General features: G+C 34.7%; 1 protein-coding gene across 1 annotated transcript; it reads right to left on the reverse strand.

Annotated features, from left to right (window-relative positions):
* Positions 1 to 835: 835 nt before the first annotated feature.
* Positions 836 to 4,436, reverse strand: LOC119073257 (zinc carboxypeptidase-like). The gene is made up of 8 exons (XM_037178634.1): positions 4,290 to 4,436; positions 4,010 to 4,213; positions 3,305 to 3,395; positions 2,128 to 2,291; positions 1,917 to 2,061; positions 1,746 to 1,856; positions 1,523 to 1,677; positions 836 to 1,172 (listed from the first exon to the last, which is right to left on the reverse strand). Exons 1-8 carry the CDS (start codon positions 4,355 to 4,357, stop codon positions 884 to 886), a joined length of 1,227 nt encoding a protein of 408 aa, XP_037034529.1. The 5' UTR covers positions 4,358 to 4,436; the 3' UTR covers positions 836 to 883.
* Between the last annotated feature and the right edge of the window lie 21,138 nt (positions 4,437 to 25,574).

Raw genomic sequence — 25,574 nt, forward strand, 5'->3', positions numbered from 1 at the left:
TTACCCGAAATCGGAAAATCTCGACCCGCTCGTCTCTAGTCATTTTGTCGATAACATGGTATAATCGTTCGACGAGGGTTAAGGATTCAGAATATCTTACGAATTAGCTCATAGGGGGTCAGGTAAGCTCAGGTGAGGTCAGGTAAATATTGAAAAATAACCTGACAGTGTAGGCTTCAGGTTACCTAAAATGATCATACAAATTTTCAGGTAACTTATCAGGTCTGATTTAGGTTTCAGTTCGTTGTAGGTCACGCCAAAATTAATCATATTAGGCTTAGGGTTCAGGTATTTTAACGTCAGGCTCAGGCAACCTTACCTGTTCCACGCTGTGCCTACGTTAAATCTTGATGCATTGTTTGTATTACATATTTCAAAGGGAGATAGGCGCGTATCACTTTTTCGCTGGCCGTTGCCGAAATTTAAACCCAAGTATCGCCTTCGACTCGTTCAACAAAGCTCACACTTGCCAAAACCTTTACAAAAAGTGACGTAACCCGTTTTGCATGTTTCTGCGCGGTAAGTGTATTTTCACTGTCGTAAACAGTGATGTAAAGTACACTTTACCGTACATAAGCATGTAAACCCGATTACAGCCCTGAACTCTTGGTTGCACAATAGACCATTTTTACTATTCTTGATTGACAACTAAACAAAATTTTAAACCGGATCGAGAATTACTTAATTGAAGAACTAAATTGTTTCATGATTGCATCGCTATTATAGTACTATGTCATAATGCAATACCGGCTGGTTTTTCATGTTTTTCTTATCTTGAAATTTAACACAACGTATGTAGAACAACAATCAATCAATTCACACAGACTGCTGGCAGTACCTGTTATGCAATTATTTTATTTCTTCACAAATTCTTACACAAAACTCAATAGTCAACTACAATTCGTAATAATTCAATTAAACCATCGGTTGTTTCACTTCCAATCGGTTCAACTTCCTCTGCTGGTATGAGAAAGTCATCGTGTGGCAATTCAATGGTAAATGTTAACGGTACACCAAGTACGCCCGCAGCATAATCATCAACACCGCCCGAGCTTTCGTATATTAGATCGGCAGCGGTGCCAATTTCGTATTTGGTACCTCGGTTTTTGGATATTGCACTTTCGATATGCTGGGCCATGCTATGCATGTAGTCTTTGTTGAGATATGTGTTCCTAATCAGGATGGGTAGATAAAGAAGTGTTAAAGGTCTATACCAAATGAAAAAAAATGAAAATCAAATTGATTTCGCACTTCAACATTACCATCATTAACACCTGAAGGTCCGTCGTGTTATCAATCTCTTATTTTCATTAGTCCCCTTTGTTCCAAAAATTCAATTGTCTAAGTGTCATAAGAATGTGTGGAACGAAATGGACGAATAATAATAAGAGATTGGTAGCATGGCGGCTCTTTAAGGTGCGCGTGACTATAGACCTTTTTTTTAAATTTTGGTTCCAATAGATGCCCCATGTCCAAACGAACAGATTGCAATAATTATGAATTTGTTCGCTGTCACACTCACTTTCGATACCCGTACGGATAAAAAATGTCTTTGCCATACGAATGTAAATCCACGAACGATACCAGACGTTTCATATTCGCAACCAAATACCGAGCAATGTAAGTACTTTCCAAGCCAGAAAATGCACGATCACCTCCGTACGACTCACTGCAAGGCTGTATTGTAAAGAGGAATTCAGTGTTTTTTGGGTTGGAATCTTTCTATCACCAACGGTCACAATTACATCTTCACTTGTTCCAGTTTCGCCCCAATGATACCCGAAATTTCGATTCAGATCCACACCAATGCAAGTGGATCCTTCATTGGGCTGTCTATTTTTTCTCCACAAGCGATCCTACAATCGTAAATGGTTGCATAACAACTATAATAGCGAAGTGAATAGATCAACACTGACCGTAGTGAAAGTATGCTTGTAACCGTCTGGATTAGCCACTGGAACAATATTGATTTCAACATCTCGTAATATTTCCGAAAAATTATGAAAATTTTCGACGATATTTTGCAAGAAATACAGTGCTGTGGCCGGAGCAATCCATTCTCTTGGAGAAAGAGTGTGTTTCCATAAATTCACAATTATTCTTTTCAAATATTAATATGGTTCTTACCGTGCATGTAATCCAGCTTCTATAAATATTAACTTTGGTTTCGCTTCACTGCTGTCGGATATAACTACCATTTCTATATCATTTCCTTCGTAAGTTTTTCCGATCGATTTTAGTTTTGCTACATTTGCATGTTCTCTCACGAGTTTCGAAACGAAACTTTGAATCTAAGAATTGAGTTATCTGTTTTTTTTGGTCGGATATATATCAAATAATATAAACGAAACCGAATAGACAAACAAACAAAAGTTTTCCTTTTTCCATTTAGCACTGACTTGCTTTACAAAACAAAGGAAGTTTATCGAATCATTCACGTCATTTTCAATAGACTGTGGCTTTTTCACAAGCTCGATGAAAAACGTTGTATTCTAACCGAAAGTAAATGTTAGCCACAAGTATTACCAGTTAGTATGTTAGCTGACTTACAGCTCACAAATAAATTACACTGACCCTACTAGGCTTGAAATTAGTAGATTATGCGCCACTGTCTAAAATGTTTGTTTTGACGATTAGGAAGTTATGTACCGATCCGAAGGCGTGGTACATAATCCAAATAGTCAAAATAAACATTTAGGACAGAGGTACATACGCTGTTTTGTCTGCCGAGGAGAGATATATCGAGTTGAACAAATTTGCCCTAGTGGGATAACATCTGGATTATCGTTCTATGTAGACAATAGATATTTACATCACATTGCTAAATAAGTGTGAATTCGTATACTGAGAGTTTTTACGTTTGTCCGAGACGAATAAGAGGTAACACGTACACCCACAACTAACCATAATTATTAAGCTATACCAATTGTTTCGGGGTATACTTTCGTACAGACAGGAGTCATCCTTTCTTCGTGTGAGTTAAAAATTTGAAGGATTTTCGACGTCTGACACTCGAATGTTTAAGCTAGAAGCAGTACATAGATTTCTCTTCTACCTTGGTTGATAGCTCGTCGGTTGAAAATATGACACCTAAGGCATCATTCATTAAGCATGGCATGCGTGATGACTACCTACCGCTCTTGTTGGAGATATAAAATACAAACGCTAAGAAAAAAGAGCTGCAGAGAAATGTTAATAGATGGCGTAACATCGGCTTCGTCATACTCGTAGCAACGTCATCTGTTATCCTAACATGTTAACACAGGACTAAACTCTTTTTCCATCAAAACACTTTGTTAATCACCTCTTTCAAAGGTCGAATGGCATCGAAAAATTGTTTTTCATGAAATCCGTGGCGTCCGGTTCTTCGTCGAAGTTGTTCAGCATCAATTTTTCTGCAATTGAAAAGTTTAGGTTCCTCGAATTAGTATGGACGCATAAGATTTTCATTTTTAACATATGTCTGAACCACTCAATAGCGGAGTATGTAAGTCGAGACTTCACATTGAATTATTGGGTGGCCAGTTGTGGGTTCGAAACTCAACCGCAACACAAATAATTAGTTTCATCAGGTTCTTGTCGACAATAATAACATCTGATTGAATCGGTTATTATGATTGAGTCGGTTATTAGCTTGCGTCTTGGATTTAGTGCCGATAACGTGTGTTGGTATTACATGTACTTGTTCGTTGGTAATGTCATTCTATCATTCTATCAGTCAGTTAGGCGTAAATCCCGTTGACGGTATGTGTTGTCTTTTTTAAATATCATTGGGCGCTCTGAGGCAACCTGTTTCGAAAAAAGATCAAACCGTCTACTTTTTGAGCTGATTTTCCGTTCCACCCTCAAACGTTTCCCCACAGTTCACATTAAACCGCAACTAATTTCATCGTAGAGTATAACGTAACAAAACAACTTCGTGACAATTTGCATTACAACAGGATTCTCCAACTCCAACATCAGACGTCTCTGAGGTAAATACAATTCAATTGGATTAAATTAAACAAACCTCTGGATGTTGTTGTCAATGGTATACGTTGCATTCAATTGTTGTAACAACGCACCGAACTCCATCTGTACATGCGGAGACACCAAAGCATGTGTAGCGTTCCTATTGATTAGCATTATGTCCACGCCGTTCAATTCGTAGATGTTGAAGCTTTCGATAAATTGCAGTACATTGTCCGTGTTGTTTACTTTGAAAAGCTTGTAACTTAAATGGTAAATTTTTGCTTAGTAAACACGTTTTGTATGCATCAAATCATACAAATGAAATGGAAATTACGAACCCCGTGTAATCTTTCGAATCAATTGTTGTAATTAAAATTGATAGCAGTGCCCATAGAAGTGGAGTCATTTCGAAAGGTGTTCTTTTACAGTCTTTGGTCTAATGAATGAATCAAGATGCAGTTGATTCGTTCATTTAATTTTACATAATCAAAACGAATTCTTATCGCGTAAGCAGGTAATTGTTTTTACAAGTTTGACTAGCAAGCAAAACTGTGTAGAATCAATTTAATTTATCGATAGAGAAACTTGGCATTGAACGATTTGTAGTTTCATTTTGTAGGAAAACGTGTCACTCAACAAAAAATTTTATATTGAAAATGTTTGGATGGTGGTAACTTCCTTTCACATTATAGCAAGCGTACATCGTCTGCTCTTTCGATTCAGATATTGTAAATCAATCTTTGTTCTCTCTAACATTCATTTGAGACCCTATCAACAAACCCTTTCCGTATAGCGAAAGGTTAATATAAGATTATGCACCTCTTGCCAAAATTGTTATCGATACGTGTGAGCACTGCGGGTCAAGCCGAAGCCGAGATCCGTAATGCCCACATGTCAAGAGGTGCATACACTTGTTATTTGCCGAGAACAGATAATCGTTCTACTTCTAGGTAGTTAATAGTACATTACTGTTATAAGAGTGTATATAATAGCCGTGTAGTCATACGAGCGTTTACGTCATGTACGTCGTGTATATAACGTCAATACACACACACCGTATGCGATAAAATACATTGTGAAAACTAAAGCTCGGATTAGGTCGCCCACGGTCAAAAATCAGTATTACCTGAACTTCCAGCCTTCTAGGTAGGTCTACGTAATTTAACAAAAAAAATGTCATCTGGCCTGACCAACTCATTATTGCGATCGAACCTGCCAGGTTTCCGGACATATTCAGGATTGAGGTCAATTCATGCCAGGTCAGAATTGACAAGGCTGTACGCTTTGGGGAGGTCACGCAGATCGCCATTTTATTAGATACGCGGGAACACACCTTTTCCATTCAAACAAATTCACCAAAATTGAATTTGTAAGGCGTGGTGAATTTTTTGTATGAAACGTGGTGTGTAACCCGCGTATCCGCATCTGTGTGACCTCCCCAAAGTATACAGCCTTGAGAATTGATTGATCAATCAGATATTTTCAGTTTGTGTTCATGTAAAATTGACATGTCGCAAGCTTCCTGAAGACTAAACTCGCAAAACGTCACAGTACCGTCACAGACTATGTCAGCAAGTAGATCTTCTGCCACTTCATAAGAACAATATTTTCATGGACTACTTGATCGAAAATCAGAATTTGTTGACCAATGATTGCTTGTTTTAAATTTTGTAACTCAAAAGACCAATCATGAGAATAATTCCCACCATTTAAAACTCAGCGGAAATAGTAACTCCCTATCTGCCCTAATTTTCATAAAAACTTAACTTTCTTCCGCACAAAAGAATTCCCATTGATGTGAAGAAAAGAAGTCTTACTTCAGTCTTAATTTCCGATGATTGACAGACTTGCGTCACTCCATGGAACAGTTAAATATACGCAAGGACTTGCATCACTTTGTTAATCTACCAATTTAAAGAAAGATGGCACCCCTCAGTTTCGGTAGAGTAGCTATCGGTACTTAATTCGATTATTCAATTTGCTTTAGAAACTTTCGCAGATTTTCTCAAAATAAACCAATTGAACTGTTAATTGCAACAAATAATTAAATAAATTTGGAGTCAATTAGCTACCCCTTTACGACAACCATTCCGAAAAAAGGCTTTTTCACACTTATAACCTCAAAACTAAATTATTTTATTAAAATTTCGTGTAATTTGATCGTAAAACATTTTACGAGAAATTAACGCGGATGTTATTGCCGTCTATACCAAAAAACGTCGAAATTCCTTTTTCAAGAGATTCACAAAACAATTTTCTTCATTAATTACAATACAAGCTGGAAAATTGTATTTAAACTCGCTCCTCCCGTCTGACGCTATTCATAAAATCATTTGGAAATTGCTCCTTAAATGTGTCCCACGTGAATATAATCAAAACAAACGATCCGAAAATATAATTATTTTCGAAGTTCTCTCTTTTCGCGAAAAACCGTACATATACACACCCCAAGCATATAATCGCCCGAATTGTATTTGTGTTCTTTATCCACCGAAGTGAAAGAGCAACAATTTTGACACAGCTCTAGCGTTTAGGTTTACTTTTTTCCGTTCTTTTATCATATCTATTGCTCTCAGAACATATCTTCTATCTATTGCATAATACACGGCACCTTATAATACAGTTAAACTGAAAAATAAATTTCTTCTTCAAAGGAATAATAAACGCATACATATTTTTTTACAGTGGCAAAGAAAAGAAAATGAAAACGGAAAATTATACACTATTACAACGCATTACAAGAAAATTAGATGCAAAATTGGGGTTTTTGTGGATTTTTGGTGTTATCGTGGAATGTGTTCATCAAAATGGGGATGTGATATTAGTATATTATAGCATTGCTCGCGTAAATGAATCATTACAGCATGAGTTTGAATGATATGAGAAATTGAATATTTGGGGAGTGAGTGAAGCGGTACGAGTGTCAAATTCTGGGACCAAATAATTTCTATCGGGTTTGGTTTTCATGCAAACATGTATCGGTCGTAGAAGTTGACATTTTCTTATTCAAGGAAGTTATTATGACCCACTCAAACATAATTCAATGAAGCTTTGACCAAAGATACCTTAGAATGTGATTCAAAAATTTCAGTAAACAAGCGACGTCACGGCAGAGAGGTGATAGTACATTCTTAAAAAAAAAGAAATTTGGAAGCATAGACGTAATGTACTATTAATCACAGCACCTCACCGACATCACTCATTAACTAATGACATTGTGGTTAAATCTGAGCGTTACACTCGTCAAAATAAAAATGTGCATAAAATGACGTGAAATTGTACCAGGAACAACTTAACCTTTGACTTGCCAGTGATATTACACAGTTATAGTAACTTCCACGTGCCGACTATCTAAGTGATAAACATATTGTAAAGATTGAGTGAAATAAAGAACGCGGCGTTTGTTTGAGTATATTTAGCTGGTATAGTAGACGAAAATGAATATAAAATTGAAAGTTAAATGGTTATACGAGTTCGTCACTTGAATTGGAAAAGCACGGTTTATGTTTTCCTTCGCTCTCTTACAACGGTGAATGGAACAGAGTAAAATTAATATAGAAAATAGAAAGAGGCTCTGCACCGCGCAATTATGTTTTCATGCTACTTCATAGATAATACTTAATTAGGTGAGAATATGCAATATACAATGCAACACGATTTAACAGAATAACTAGAAACGTTACACCTTACTCTAGGCACACATAATGACGCGAGAGAGACCTATAATTGAAATTTTACTTTTGTTCTTCTGTCAAGTTTGACAGTACAACAAAAGAAAATGTTGAATTAGGTCTCTTTTGCGTTGCTATACGTAGCTCCAGTTACTGTACAGATAAAAAAGCGAAAGTGACCTTCTACAAATTATTCTTTTGTTATACTGTCAAACTACAGCTATCAAAAATTAGTTAATATCACATTTTTGTTTTATGTAGGATCTGATATTTCTAGTCCCACAGACTCTGACAGCTGTTATATTGAATGAAATATTTGAATTTTTTCCCAGTCAAAATTTTTGTCGCACACATGTAAAGACCAGTTTACTGGGATACAAACCAAAAAACCATTCAATATCAAGACTGTCAAATCTGTGGATCTAGAAATTATGTAGAATCTGTTGAAAACGAAAATGTGATATAAAGTAAATTTTTTCAAGTGTAATGCCTTTATTTCGCAAAATAATCGTCACAACAACTAGATTACTAGAAAAAGGTGCGAAGGTTCTCTAAAAACATATCTACCACAACGATAAGAATTAGAAAAGACCACGTTTACTTGACGCATGGTAAAACTAATGAAGTAAAAGAATATGCATCAAACACTAATAGGCTATACTTTACAGCGAGAGTAGAAGTAATAATTACAATGCTTAAGGTTAAGTCGGTAATATGATTAAACTACTACCTCGTACATACACTCAAAAGCGTATGATATTATTTACACAATTTGGTATTCATTCGCAAAAAAAAGTACAATTTACAATGAAAATTGGCTGTGTAAATATACACATAGGCATCCCCTACGAAATATATTCATTCGCAAATTACACTGTAATGGATTTTTTTATGAAGGCATTTGAAGTATAAAGAATAAATTGAAGGATTCGCTTTGATAATGAGATTTTTACGAGCGTGAGGGTGCCATTTTATATTCGCGTCCTTTTTTTCCCCGTTGCCTCTTAATAAACATTTTTGTAATGACAACATAAAGCAATTATTTAACTGCTTTTTTTCTGTTGCAAACGTTAAATACTAAATTGTTTACAAGTCAACGTATAATACACACACATTAGAAAACGGTGCAAAAAGTCACTGCACGGAGGAAAAACCATCGTATAATTGGCTGCTACGGTTATGGCTGGTATTATTCTGTTTGTTTTACACACCGCTTCGATTATATTTTTTATTAACTGTGATTGGATAGACGACTCTATTCCCAAATGTTGGTCAAATCTAAATTCAATCAAAAGGGCTGGCTTCATATGCTTTATGGGTGGAATCCAGAGCACCAAGGTGCAACTATTTAGTTTTTATGCATGTTGTGCTTAGGCATGCTGTGCTTAGATATGTTGTGTTGAGGCATTAGTGTTTAGGCATGTTGTGCGTAGGTATGCTGTTCTTAGGTATATTGTGCTTAGGCATGCGTGCTTTGGCATGTCGTTCTTAGGCATGTCGTTCTTAGGCATGTCGTTCTTAGGCATGTTGTTCTTAGGCATGTTGTTCTTAGGCATGTTGTTCTTAGGCATGTTGTTCTTAGGCATGTTATGCTTAGCCATATTGTCCTCAAGTATGTTGTGCTTAGGTATGTTGAACTTAGGTATGTTGAGCTTTATTATATTGTACTTAGGCAGGCATGTTGTTGTTAGGCGTGTTGCGCTTAAGCATGTTGCTCTTAGGCTTATTGTGCTTAGGCATGTTGTGCTTAGGCATGTTGTTCTTCAGAGAATACAACATATTAGAATCGATTGTATTCGAAAGGAATAACTTAGAAAAGCGAAGAAAAAAACTTCGTTGCTATCCTGATGATACGATAGGATAAGTGGATTGAGTTAACAGGGAGCCGTGTACTCAGACTACCACTGGGTCTGCTGTCATGTCAAACAATTTACTTCCATATTTTTCTCTGTGTGACTAGAAGGATTAAGTTAAATGACGACGGATGCATGAAGAAGTCTTTGAAAAAAAAGAGTTACAACAGAATCAAGCTCCTTGTCGCTGCTACAATATGGCATTCATTTCGCATGTTGTGGTGGTTATTGAAATTCATTTCGTTTTATAATTAGAATTACAGTGACTTGGTTTGAGATGAGCATTATATATAGGTATAAATTTTCGTACATTTTCCCTCATGTTTTGAATGGGAAAGGTGACTGTGTAAATTGTGTTTACGCGAAACTTATTTTCTAATTTAAAGTTCGCTTGAAAACCTGACAATTTCAGACCGGATAACGCGAGTATTCAAACGCTACCGTCGCATTTAAACTTTTCAGGTGTATTTAAAAGTCAATTAACTTTTTATATACGTTTCGAGGCTCCATACCATCCATTCCCTTAAAAAGTCATTCCATTGCCATAAACAGATTAAAATTGCACCCTTTATTAAGACTTTGAAAAATCTTTGAAATAAAATTTTATAACTTTTCCCCCGCTATACATACTACACTATAGACAGACGGCGATATAAAGTTGCGTTGCGTTCAGCTTATATCCACGTTGTATTTAGGTGAAGCAATTGTATATGGTTTCCTGTAAACGTCTTATACAACTTGTACAACTTGACTTTGCCTTCGGCCCAAAGTGTCTATATTGTACAACATGCATGTAACGGAAGTGTAGCAAAATTGGGTGGTAATATGTGAGAGGTGGCTGAATTCATGTTAGAGTAAATGTGTACATCTCGTGTCTATGGTCTCCATTATATTTTCTTTAATGCCCACGTGAATATATAACACTCCGTATTATACGAAAATGGCTTGGCATAATAGAAAATGAAAAACGTTAGAGGGGTATAACATCCATATATATATCCACACACGTATGATTTTTACAATGCCTTAGATATGGGGGATAAGAAGTCGTTCGAAAATTAGTTTCACTTTAAGATTATCTTTTAATTTTACGTCTTTTAATATTAAGACTTTATTATTTTCGGTTTGATATTAAAATTTTATTATCTTCCATGTGTGACTATTTCATACATTACTCGTTTCTGTATATAAACTCTAAGACATACGTTAATTCTGGTTTTCTAGGGATATAATTCTATTATTACTCTTCTAGGGTAAATTTTATTTCCGTTTTTTTTATTTTGAAGAAAAAAACCAGTGACCCGACGGAGATTCGAACACGGAACCTCCGACTTATGAACAAACTACGCTAACCATTTGACCACAGAGTCTTCGGGTATATCAGATATACATACCCTCATGATTGTCTTATGCCGCATTGTGCGACTCAATTTATAAAGTATATAAGCAACATGTACTGCAAAATGTGTCGCGTGTATGTGTGAATGCCATGTTGGAATTCGTTTAGAGCGAAAAATAATCAAATTTTGATGAAACGGATACACTTCATTCAAAAATTTCTTCTTTTTTGTTTTACCTCAAGATTTCTGTAAATTATTTAGTGTTCCGATTGAACTTATCTGCCGAAAAATATGCCATCGCAAATGTGGTGTAAAAATGTGTAAAAAAGCGTAGGGTCTCAGTGCTCAGCAGAAATTCGTACGAATGAAAATCAACTTACGATAAAGAGATGAGCATAGTTTATTTGCAATTTATTTTAATAAAATGAATAAATAAAAAAAAAATGTTTGGTGAGGGAAGAGAACTCACGACCTCATGCATAAAAAGTTCACGCTCTAGCCAATTCGGCCACTGAGATTGATGATTCCACTTAGTTTTGTTGTCATGAAACCCCACATGTATGTAGAACATAAAAGCAATGAACATAGATGCTCGCATAGATGTGTTAGTAAGTCTGTCGCAGGTAGTCCGATCAATTTAAAAAGTGCACGACAAAATGTCGCGTGTGTATGTTTAGAACGAAAAATAATCAAATTTTGACTAAACGGATTCTCGTTATTCAAAATTACGTTGTTTAGTGTTTTATATCAGGATTTCTGTAACGTTATTAGTTTTTCAATTGTACAAATATCTGCCGAGAAATGTGTCATTGCAAATCAATATGACAAAAAGGCTAAGGTCTCGGTTTACAGCAGATATTCATTCGATTGAAAATCTACCTACGATACCGGAGATCAGTTTATTTACAATTTTTTGATAGAAGATTGAAAAAAAAAAACAAACAAAAATGTTCGTTGTGAGAATAGAACTCACGATCATGTGCATAAAATTGACGCGCTCTAGCCGATTCGGCCACCGAGACTTACGATTACGTCTCGATGTTGCCATGATTTTGCTTGATTGTCACACATGATGCTTGTGTACTAGATACACCAAATATTTCAGTGGTGTTTGTGTTTGTATGTCTTCGAGTTTATATACAGAAACGCTGAATGTATGAAATAGTCACACATGGAAGATAAAGCATTGTATTGGTAGGCGAGAAAAATTCTCGAATCACTTCTTATGTACATATTGTATACACACGCGTTCGCTACGCTCACTTGTTATATACAATATGTACATACGAAGTAATTCTCGAATTTGTCTCGCCTACCAATAAAGTACTATTATTTTTGTTTAACGATTACGATCTGTATGTGACATGGTGAGCGGATGTTTATTTTTTAATTTCATTCGGATAACATGAAAAAGAAATTATCTAAATTTCAATGATTTGAAGTGGGACGACGTCAAAAATTCTGTTGTAACACTGATAATGCTTCAAAATTAAGCAGCACAGTAGCTGGAGGGAAGCTAGGCTGAGTCCGTTCTGAGATTATTGTTTAATTACATTTTTACTCACTAATTTAATTTAGGCATATCGAAAAGATCTTTTGGTAATTTGAATAAATGGAAGATGTTTAAATCTTTTATATGAGACAAAATTTTGAGAATGCCCGATATACCAGTTTCTTATTTTTCGTGTTTCTGCTGATCTGTGACAAAAAATCGCGAAAAAATCGATCCGTCCCTTCCTTATTTCACTGCCTCTAACTGTAAAACTCAAATATAATAGATTTTCGTATAATTCTACTGCATTTCTAGTATACATTTCAAAGCTTGAAGTCTCATTTGACGATTACAAAATTTGATGAAAATGTGCAAAAATGTAAATGAAAAGTTGATTTTGCGGACAAAAGATTTTGTAAAAACGCTGCAGCCTATTATATAATTTTTATTCAAGTATTGAATGTGTGTGCTTTACGCAGAAATCTTTGACACGAATGAATGAAAAATTCAATTTCGATCTGGAAGTTGCGGGAAATTACAAAAATATGTCATAATATTACCGAAATTATCCGTTAATAATATTGCGAGTTTTCACGATGAAATCTTTAATATAATTTAAAATTATCAAAAAATCAAATATTCGAAGCATTACGTTTAGAGAATCAAACTTAATTTGGATGTACATGTCAAATTTTTTGCTCGATGAACCTTAGACGAACTATATCTAGACTGGAAATTACGAACAAAATTACGTAAAAATTGTGTCCCCGACATGAAAAACGAAATATTTGGTGGTGTGAGAATTGGTGGGCAAAGTAGCGCAAAGAATTTAAATTTGTTTCGAATGTACATATTTTGAATTATACAATAAATAAATAAATAAGTAATCTTTTGAATTAAAAAAAAAAACATTTAAACAAGGGAATGATTAGCATGAGTTTAAAGGTGGAAATCGAGACCATTATAAATTGCTTCAAGAACGATGATTGATTGCAATGGATCAATATAAATATTTCGCGCTTGTATACCGTTAGCGAATCTTAGAATGCTGAGGCCCTAAGGTAAGTTACACCGGTTATACGGTTACACCTAAAACAACCCAAAAAACTTGAAAAAAAAACGTAGTCCATGGCCTTAGGATCACAGCCTGAAAATTTCGAAATTTGCACAGCACCTGTAGAGCCTCAAAATTCATAGAGTGAGCCTAAGGCCATGGACCAATTTTTTTTCTAGTGAATGGTGAACTTTGGTGTACTTTTTCATGCTCTTTCAGAATATACCAACCCCAAAAATTTCACTTTCGAAATAGCTTTACACATCGTGCGTATGTCGTGGTAAGTTTTGTAACGAAAAACGTCACAAGATTACATGTGCAGTGCAATGTCACAAGATTAAAAAATGCATCTTCGATTTGTGAAGCCATTAGGAAAGTGACAACTTTTTATTTGGTGAACTTTGAACGAGCATAAAAAAGTTCACCAAAGTTCGTCTCTGAACCCGAGAAAAAGTTGGTCCAAGGTCCTAGATTCGCTCCCTGAACCTTGCCTTTTTGGCATAATATCACGTTTTTCGCAAGGTTCCATGAGCGAATGTAGGACCTTGAACCTACTTTTTTTCTGGTTCAAAGTTGAACTTTAGTGAACTTTTTTATGCTCTTTCAAAGTTCACCAATTAAAAAGTTGTCACTTTCCTAATGGCTTCACAAATCGAATCCGCGTTTTTGGTGTAGTGGAATTTTGTAACGTTTTTGTAATTTTGTAATGTTTGCATTACAAAAAGCACAAAAACGCACGCTCGTTTTCTGTAGCCATTTCAAGACTTAAAATTTTGCGGCTTGCATATCGTGAAAGAGCTCCAAAAAGTGCACCGATAAACCTGTCAAAAAGTAGGGCAAAGGCATTAGGCGCCCCTTTGAGCTTGGGCATGCATGACGGTTTTTTCACAATTTTTGCAAAGTTGGTTAAGCGACTTGAACGACATTTTTTGTCCGGTTTAAAGGTCAACTTTTTAAAGCTTTCGAATGACACCACTCTCAGCTATATAACTTATCTAATGGCCTTAAAAAATGAAGACTTACTCTCAGTACAAAAGTGTCACTGTGGCCATATTACATCTTTATGTGAAATTTTTGCTTTCTGTTAAATTTTTCGATGTTTTTCAACGAAAACACATTTTATTTTCATTTTCTCATTTCAAAAGTCTCCTTAATTTGGAAATTCGTTGTGTTACTTTGGCTCCGTAATGATTACCCGGCATTGGTCGGGTCGTTCGTGGAGTAAAAAATTTAACGCATTTACGATTAAATTCGACGATGGAAACGTTAAAGCTGGAAAAGTAATAATTTTATCATAAAAATATCTGTTTAGAGTCATGACATCTTATTACAATTTCCCGCAACTTCCAGCATTCGAACACATTTTGAATGCGAATGAGTTTTTGTTTTTCCCGCTGAAATGATTCGTAAAAAAAATATAACGAAAAATGTTCAATAAATTGGGTTTTTCTGTATATAGCAACGGAAATTTGATAATTTCCTGATGTTAAATGCTCCAGTGATTCAATTACATATATGGCATTCGAATTAATTTCTGAATCATTGCCGGTACGGAAAGGTTGCATAATTGCTTTTAGATTTTGTGAAGATGTCCGTGTAGCAATTACCATTTTTATTTACAGTCCATTCGATTTGTAATCGAAAGGGAGTTTTAAATAGACACGAGATTTTGACAATTTGTGAGATTTCTGATTTTCAGTTAACTATTTTCGGAAAAATATATCTTCCAAACTTCAAATCCTTTTTATAATTTTTCTCTATTTGAAAATAGTGCGACAGTATATTACTTCCATTGATCAAATTAATTTTAATCGGTTGATTTCAAATCTGGTACTTCAATTTTTTTAACATGCATTTTGCTATATATAAAGTACCATATAATAACCCAGACCTTGGTCATTACTTTTGTCGTCGCTATCGATAACAGATGAATAGCCATATGTGACAGGACAGGTTACAACCCGGTTTCGGGGCAGGTGCTCTAATAGCTATTTTCTTATCACATGCCTAAATAGAAAGTTTTGCAAGATTTGGCAAAAATCTGAGGCGAATTATTCAATATAATATGTCACCAAGTCTAAAATTATGAAGTACTTTAGATTTTGTGACACATTTTGATTTTTTGTTAGTTCTGGAGCTGCTAGACGCTAATCAACAACTCGTTTTAAAACTATGGTTACCCTAGCGCCGGTAAACTGTTACAAAGTCCATATTTTGGACCGTTGAATTTACGCTACTGGTCACCTCAGAGGTTGTCAAAAATATTTTGACTTCTCCGCATTAGTGCCAGAAATCTTTTTTGCGCTATAAAGTGTTGTCACGAGAGATCTTATTTTTCTCTTAAATATGGGAAATACTACAACTAAAAACCTTTTCCACATATGCCACTGTTCACATCCTGAAAAACTAAATGTAATGCAAATGTTGCAACAAAAATCGGAAATAATTGCCACGTATCAACAGGCAGTGGCAAAAATACTCTCAATATAAGGATGCTCGTCTTAGCTTCGTGCATGTGTATGTTAAGCGAATCATGAAAAAAATGTTACACATTTTTGCATCGAAAATACAATCATTTTGCTTATGATTCGCTAAACATGCCCACGCTCATGCAAAAAGCGAAGGCTAATCTCCTTTTATTGTGAATGTTTTTGCCACTGTCTGTTGAAACGTTGCAAATTTTAGCAGTTTTCAATGTCAAAAGTTGCATTGCACTACAGTCTATCAGAATTGAAACAGTGGCCTGCAATATGGGCTGTGTCGTGTAATGTATGTTTCTCTGTTTTGGAATAGAAACAGTCCATTCCGTCACAGAAGGTTGACAAGACATCGTGTTCGATAATATTGTTGGGTACAGAAGTGGGAACCTCATTTTTACAAACGTCACTTTTACGCATTAGTGTGTAAATGGAATGATACACGCACTACTTAGCATCGATGTACCTATAACATTTACCATAATGTTGTTGATATGGTTCGTAAAATAGGCATTGGAGCAGTATTATGCTTATACTCTTATAACAAAACTATATCGCTAACCACGCCACATACAAAGTTCTATTTTCTCCAACATTACCTCCATTCATCGCATTTGTGCTTTTCTACTAAACAAACAACATTTTATCGCCTTTTACCATCCCGTATTTTTCTATGATTTAAAAATAAATTTAATATAAATAGTCTGACATGGTATCGTACCTTATACCTTTGGTATATGCCATCATCAAACAATCCATTTACTTAAAGAAAACTGTTTATATTTTCACAGCATTATCTTATTTATGAGAATTTAATCTAAAATATTTTTTTTATTTTTGTGTGGATAAAGAGAAAAAGATCAAAGAACAATTCACTTGTTCATTAATAATAATACGTCTTTTCCAGGTATTTCCTGCGGTATTTCTTTGAAAATTTGCCTAAGTTAATAAGTTTTCTCTTTGATACTAGATGCACTGTCCAATATCTGGATTATTTTGCGAAATAACTATCCGAGTACTACCAGTTTGAAGTTCGTTTGAAAGTAAACAACAACATTTTGCTAACAATGAATCATCCAATTACACAGCGTACATAATGATAAAAAAAACAATAGACAAAGCTCGCAGAACTTACTGCAAAAATTAATTTTCTCAACATGCATGCTGGCCATTCCTTTCTCATCATAACAAACGATGTGATCATTTGGCACTCGCAATAATAGATTACATTCGATGCAGCGAAAGTAATTTATTACTCGATGTTACCGTTTTGTGATAAAAGCAATCTCAGAAGTGGGCTTTTGACCAACACGCTTTCCGGTAATAACTGGCTTTCGAATTAATAAATATATTCTGATTTATCGCCTGCCCCGTGCGAAAGTTGAATATCACAAAGTAATTCACGTAAAATGAAATGAAAATATTATGCATCAAATTCACGGGACAGGGGGCAAACTGCAACTGGTCAACTGGTAATGGTCAACTTTCGTATGGGACAGGCAATATAATAATATTCTTTTTAGACTCATGACACTCCCTTATTAAAGCTAAAAATGATTTCCTAGGTAATTATTGTTCAACACGAGCAAATTTTCACTTTTTTGCATAATTCGGTGAAGGGATCCTACTTTCTAGTTCACTTCAGTTTCCGAATGTTGAACTACTTTTCCAACACATTCCATCAACTCTATTCAAAAATTAGAGGCTACACCGAACAAAATACGACGCTTCACTCAAACTCACCGCTGAAGGTTTGCATTTCATTCGTTGTGTTTACAGTTTGGTCGATTGGTCAATTTGAGTCCCAATAGTATTTTTCCTAACACATGCTAAAGGTTTTTTTTAGCGAATGAGAGGTTTCCAGCTCGAGCCGGAGGAGAGTTCTGGAATCTAATTCGCTGAAAAAAAGTCCTTTAGGATACGTTAGGAACAACGTTTTGTTTATTGTGGACTGGATATGAGCGACGAAGTTGCAGGCACTCAGCAGGATTTTCTTGGAAAGCTAGATTATTTCCTCTGTCACGTTTTAAGGATTTTCGTCGCCCTTTGATGTTTTCCAAACATTGAAGTCGCACTCTCATCGGAAGCTAAATAGACTAAATTGTATAGGACTAATCCTTGACGTTTTTTTTAAACAGATTACAATTCTACAAACGATTTTTTTCGAGTAACGAATTCAACAATAATCCTAGTTCCGCCTAACGTTTGACTCAGATATTTGTGTGTTGAATTCAATGAGAATGCGTGTTCGTTGAGGTTTCGCTTAGGTTATGCTAAACAGTGAAGAAAAGTCCTATAAAGAATTTTTGCCCTCATCGGAATTGAACTACTGTCCGAGGGGGACCGCACTGAAAAGAGTTGCATAGAGTTGCAATCTGAAAAGAAGAGTTGCAAAAGAGTTGCTCGCAAAAATAAAGAGTTGCAAAAGAGTTGCACGCAGAAAAAGAGAGTTGCACGCGCAAAAAAAAGTTGCAAAAGAGTTGCATGCCGAAAAAAAGAGTTGCGAAAGAGTTGCAGGAGGAAAAAGAGTTGCACGAAAAAACAGAGTTACAAAAGAGTTGCAAAAAGAGTTGCAAAAAGAGATGCAAATTCAGTGCGGTCCCCCTCGGTCCTGTCTTTGTGTCTATGCTTTTTAAGAGATTTTGACAGAAGCTTGAAGCTTCTTTTGTATCCCAATTACATCGAAACATTCCAGCTTTCCAATGCAATCCCGCTCTTTCGAAAACTCTCCAAAACACAGTGAGCCAACGTGAGTGAATTTTGAATATTATCTCCTCTTTTATCGATGAGAAGAGCTGATTTTAATACTCTGCTTTAATGCAAAAAGTCCATTTCACGACACTCCTTTACGATCGACGCTTTTTAAAGGGAATGTCTGAGCATTAAGAAAAGACAGTCAGCATTTTATTTCTATATTAGAAACGGGCGTTCGGACAAAATAACCCCGGACGAAATAAATCCGGACATAATGTCCCCTGGACAAAATAACCCCGGACAAAATAACCCGGACAAAATAACTCCGGACAGAATAACTCCCAAATAAAAAAAACGATATAGTTACTCGAATATTTTCAATACACTCAATATATTCGAATATTCATGAGTACATGGTCGATATGTTCGAATATAGTCGAGTACATAGTGGATGTATTCGAATATATTCGAGTATCTTGTCGAATATATTTGATATATGCGAATATAGTCGATATATTCGAATATAATCGATCATGTTTGCTATATGCGAATATAGGCGATACATACATACTAGTATGTAGTCGATATATTCGAATATAGTCTAGTTCTTAGTCGATATATTCGAATATAGTGGAGTGGAGTACTTAGTTGATATATTCGAACATAGTCGTTTATATTTGATATATGCGAATATAGTCGGTATATTCGAATGTAATCGGGTATATAGTCGATATGTTCGATGATAGTCTAGTATGTAGTCGATATATTCGAATATAGTCTAGTTCTTAGTCGATATATTTGAATATAGTGGAGTGGAGTACTTAGCTGATATATTCGAATATAGTCGTTTATATTTGATATATGCGAATATAGTCGGTATATTCGAATGAAATCGAGTATATAGTCGATATGTTCGATGATAGTCTAGTATGTAGTCGATATATTCGAGTATAGTCTAGTTCTTAGTCGACATATTCGACGATAGTCTAGTATATAGTCAACATATTCGAATATAGTCGAGTACATAGTTGTAGTCCATATATTCGATGATAGTAGACATATTCGAGTATAGAGTCAATATATTCAAATTAATAGTCGATATATTAGAATGTACTTGAGTATATAGTCGATATGTTCGAATATACTCAAGTATATAATTGATATAATTTAATAGATTATATGCTGCGCCGCAGGCCGTGGAAAATAAAAAAAAAATAAAAAAGCGGGGTCGAGGGGCGGCAGCCCCCGCAGAGGGGGGTAAAGGGGGGAGTATCCCCCCTTCAATGTCGTCATCATTTAGTCCAGGGGTTATTTTGTCCTGACCTGATCGGGGTTATTTTGACCGGGGTTATTTTGTCCGGGTTATTTTGTCCGGAGTTATTTTGTCCGGGGTTAATAAGTCCTAGAGCCTAGAAACGATGCGAAAATAAACAAAAAAAATAATCTAAAATCCAATGTCATGTGTACTGCATGTATACGTATATAATATGCGGTATAAATATGTACATAAACACAACTTTATTTACTTAACACTCACCCTTATGTGAATTTCCATTCCATTCTTTCTCCCTCTGCAGAAAAACCTTTTTTCGCATGTACACAAAGCACATTCCATTCAAACTCTAATACCATATCAACGCCTGCCTGCTTCTACTATATCTATCTACACACATATCGAAAACGGTTGCGTGTCTTGTCTATTTTTATTAAGAAAGTCACTTCGAAAAGTTTGCCATAAAAACTGTTTCGGATAAAATAAAATACTTACCATACCTGACATATCAAACATTCATTCAACTTATAACCTCTGCACTTTTTCACCGAACCACACCAGCTCCAACCCTTTGTATTTAACAGAATTTTATGTGTTATAATAGAAGCTTTGTCTTATACATACAGTTGCCGAGTTGAAATGTCTGACCTATTCTCGATCGTCACGCTATTTTGCTATAAGTCCATCATAATGAGCAGAACCGCTAAATAATTAACCGTACAAGAGACATAACAAAACTAAAACTCCGTTAGAGTATCTTATATTATACAGTTATACTTGCCAACCGGTAAAGTATATGTTTGAATAATAAATAGAAAGAATTCAACTATAAAATGGGATCCTTTTTTCCATATATTCGCTTTTTCATCAACATTGTAATTTTATTACACTAAAACTATGAAAACGGATGAAGTGTATGATTCATATCAGCAACAAAACGGATAAAAACAAATATAGCACGAAAATAATTAAAAGCATAAAATTATGCGTATACTACGATATTTGAATTGGATGTAATTCTCGACCGGCAAAATGGCTCTTCAGCCAAAATCATTAATTCGGTGAAGTGATATCCTCCAAACTTCGATAACTGATATTTCCATAAACTATTCAATCATGGCAAGGACTATTTTTTGGAATTTTTTTTTTGTATTTTCTTGAATTTTCCCTCATTTCCTAGAATTTCCATATTTTCCTTAATTTTCTCAAAAAAACATTTTGGGAAAAATTGATAAATTTTGGAAAATATACGAAATTTTTTTAACAAAATCAGTCCCTGTCCTACGGAAAAACGGATCGTGACGCAAGTCTTGTAAGTGTTTGACTATCCGTTTGACGTCTGTTTCTTCGGCTCGAACTAATTCTGGTAACGTTTCTGAAAAAAAAAATTGTCTTTGTAAACGTTACAATGGACAGTGTTACAGAATGTAAGGAAAGTTGACAGCAATTAATTGTGTACAGAACTGTCATTCAATGTTATACACAGTATTTCTAACAGTACTACAGAGATTTGCTTTTTATTCCCTTGACTGTAAGTCAGGGTCTTATGCCGGAAAATACCCTAAAATGTTTGTATGAAAGGTTGTCTGATATGTTATGAAAATCGGAATTGTTTGTCCCAATATTTTGCTTGTAAAGACGATAACTTAAGTAATTATCAACCAAATTACAAATTTTGTTTTTTCTTAATCGACGCAGAATTCAATTCCTGATGTTAAGTTCGAAGATGGGCTATGTGGGATTAAGGATCTGGAAGTTATTCCAGAGAAACAGTATTTTCCACTGTTGGAAATTCAATCAATCGAAAAATATTACTTTGATGGAATTTGATTTTGTCGGTTAGTTATATCCATCTATCACGCATGATACTCAACTATCACGGGATAGTTGGCTATAGTCAGGGATAGTCAGTAGGGTGTAGAGGTTTTGACAAAATGTCTTAGTTCATTTGGGGCTCAGCCTGAAATCTACTCAGCTGGTCCATCTGATCATTTTATGAAAGAAAAAAAATTTCAAACTTTGATTTTGTGCTGCCGCCAAATCGATTTTTGAAAATTTTGTCGTTTATGGTCTTTGTCACATATATCGATTTTTTACGGTGCGTTCAGTATACATAAAATGTTGAGTCAATATGGTTATCTTATCTCCACACTTCATAGATTATTTTACAAAAAAGATCAAGTTTAAAAAATATTTTTTGAGTTCGTGACTGATTGTCAAAGTTCCCCGATGGTGTTTTTAAGACTTTAATTTCGCAACAAAATGTGATGAAAATGTGCAAAAATGTAAATTAAACGTTAAATATGCTAAATGGACCGCTGTGAATCAACCACAACATCTCTTTTGAATTGGAATGTCTAAATTTGTTATTTATCTGACAAAAAGTTGTGATTTTGATTCATAGAATATTGGTGCGAAAGTCGGATTACTTCAAATCAATAATTTTTTTAGCTGAAATCTGCTAAATGTTTGGATAATAGGAAGTAGTAGACTCGATACAAATATGTTTTTACGTGTTACGGCATGTTTCAATTTCATTTACATTACATTGCCTAATCACGTTAAGCATTGTAACACCCAACTTATCAAATACACAACTTGGAACCTCGGAAGTAATAGTATGTTACTTCACTGTTTGTAAATATTTGTTTACTATTACATGTTTGTGGACGGTAAGTGCATTTGCCCTGTTCAAACAGTGATGTAAAGTGCACTTTACCGTGCATAAGCATGTAATATTACATTCATATTGGTAATCAGTTGTTTATTTTTTTACTTCGTCTGAGCAACAGGCATGTATGACCGTTAAGTATAACATCGGAACTTGAACAATTTTAATCAAAATTATGTACACACATGCTAGTAGGGGGCATTTCGTTTCTAGCAATCCTTTGACTTCAACAAAAAGAACTTTTTTTTGGATAATTTTAAGCATGATTAGTTGAAAATAATGGTAAGTTTCCGAAGAAGTGAAATGTTTACATTGTACCACTGATTTTAAAGTGGCGTTCAAAATTTTGTTTGTTAAAAAAAGCTTGTTAATCCGCGGCCTCAGTGTTTTTTTAACTTCTAATTATGCTTAAAATTATCCCATCAAAGTTCTTTTTGTTGAACTCAATAGGAACGCAAATCACCTTTTTTGACTCTCTTATGCGACAAGTGAAAGTATAAATTTTTTTAAACGATGCAACGAGATAATTTAATAGTGATTTTCAATAGTAATTGGAAAAATCTTGCTTCATTCCCTCATCTACTTCAATACCACTTCACTCATCATTTTCACGCGTTACTTTTAGAGAACGCATGGAGGACGCAAACAGACAAAAATCATTCACTAGTCAAATAACGTATGAAAATGAAGATGAAAAAAAAAAACATTCGAGCGTTCTTACTAACATATCAAGCAGATATGTCACGTTTCAAGTCTCTAGTACTTTTCGTCTGAACAGAGAAACAAACAAACATTAAACTTTTTAATTTTGGATTGCACGCGTTTGACTTTTGTAACAATTTTTCAGAACTTCAAGTTGATTCAATTGCTCCAACAGCAATGGGATGAATATTATTGCAGAAAATATTTAAACCCACTAGAGATTTCATTTTTCAGATGATAACTGGCTCAAAGAACTTCCCACATAAAATACTTAATTATTTTTCTGTTTGCACAGTACAAAAGGGGAAAACTATAAAATTGTCAAAACGAATTAATTTTTCCTTTTTTATTTAACATTTTTCAAATCCGTAAAGGTCGTAAAAATGATAATCGTGCAACATAGAAGACAAGTGTGGTAAACAGGGCCCATTTAAAAAAAAAAATAATTTTCGTTTTTTCTTTAAATTTTTTTTTTCTCGAGGTACAGTCTCCGAATTATAAGTCCAATCCAATCCAATCGAAGCTATTCATTCCACATGCATTACCATCGTTACCACGTTTACATATTTATGTGGAATGTGTACGCAATGCGCATGCGGAATGAATAATGTCGATTGGATTGTAATTGTTAAAATGTAACTTGAAATATTTCTTCCATTGTATTTAGGAAAAAGTTCAAATTTATTTTCGAGAAAATCAAGAAATTTCAAGAAAATATTTTCTTAAAAATAGACAATGATATCCACTCTTTCAACCAACAAATTCGATTAAGTTTCAGATAAAATGTCATGTAAGGGACAAATGAAATTATCCATTTATGTATCAATATCAAAGCGAAAACTCGTACGCTAAACAGTAACAAAGCAAAAATAATAGAAAATCGCAAATGAAAAGTAAATGAAAAATACCTTCATCCCGATTGGTTGGTTTCCTCGCCTCTCATTCGTATTACACACAGAACCAAAAAAAGATCAATTAAATTCGTAACAAAAAAAAATAATCGTAACGTGTTTAATTAGATAAAGCGCATATGTTCCAGCATTGCATCATTACTCGAATGAATTACAAAGAATGTACGTACCCAAGCAAAAAGCATAATTTAATCCTTTAACTAAAACATCAAAAAATGAAACCACTATATTAATCGGGAGTAATCCGAGCATGAGGAAAATCCACGGCAGCAAAATCTGGTGGTGGCTGAGCTTTTTCAAAAGCTTAGCATATGATCGAATGTAGGTAGAGTGCATGCATTGGAATTTCATATATGGAAATGTCTGCACACACAAGTGTTCTGGGGCTTATGTAAACCATATCGTGGGAAGAGTGGTAAAAAAAGGAGGAAAATCTTCATGATTTTTATTTTCATATTCTTCACCTATACTATACTATACGTTGTGCATGTATATGTATATGCGAACTCACCATATATAGAACCAACAATCCGTGCACGTCAAAACGATTTAACTTTAATTTTAAAATAATTTTCTTTGTACTTCAATTTTATAATTACGTGCGCGCACTTGCTTTACCATAAAACTAGTCAGATTTCGTATTAAGAGGGTGACTCTGATAATACAATATGCATACATGCTAAGGAATTTACGATTATATTTTCCTATCTTTTCGGCATGATGCAAAATAATTGCAATTAATTATTTACTTAATGCTTACAAATTCCACTCGAGAAACAACAATACATAACAAAATAACGCTTTGCAGTGAAAACATGAGAAGAGTGTTGAATCGTTAGATGAAAATCACTTAAAACGATAACGTTACTACGACTTCAACAATAAAATGAAATGTGTACAAATTGAAGTGTAATGCACTGTCTAATTGCATATCAGCTCATCTCATTCAAAGGAAAAATTGAATTTGAGCATTCAGTAGAAATCATATTACTGCCCGCCCTTTCGAAAAGTTGACTATTGCATAGCAATTTGCGAGAATGATCGGTTCTGAATTTCTTTGTGATATTCGACTTTCGCAGGGGGTAGCAGTAAAGTAGAATAGAAACTAGTATACTAATTAATTCATTTGTAGTTATATACCTCGCTTTCGATTCGGATATACAAACTCTACACTTGTCGAAAGGACAGTTACCGAAAATTGTTTCTCAAAAACATACTAGCAAGTTTGCTTTTATAACCAAGTTGCTCTTCATCAGATTACTTAAATTACGTAGCATCCACTGTAACCTACTATATGTTCTCAACTGACGAAAATTGATATTTTCGTTGCCTGAATAGAGAAAAACGTTGTATGCACACGATGTGTATTGCCTAGTGTGGCAATCAGTGTAATTTCCACATGTACTGGAAGTTTATCACAGAATCAATCATTATAGTGTATTATGATACCGGAGAATATTGCCAGCATTATACACTAATGTATAT

The sequence above is a fragment of the Bradysia coprophila genome, chromosome II (assembly GCF_014529535.1).
Source record: "Bradysia coprophila strain Holo2 chromosome II, BU_Bcop_v1, whole genome shotgun sequence".
NCBI classification, from domain to species: Eukaryota; Metazoa; Arthropoda; class Insecta; order Diptera; family Sciaridae; genus Bradysia; species Bradysia coprophila.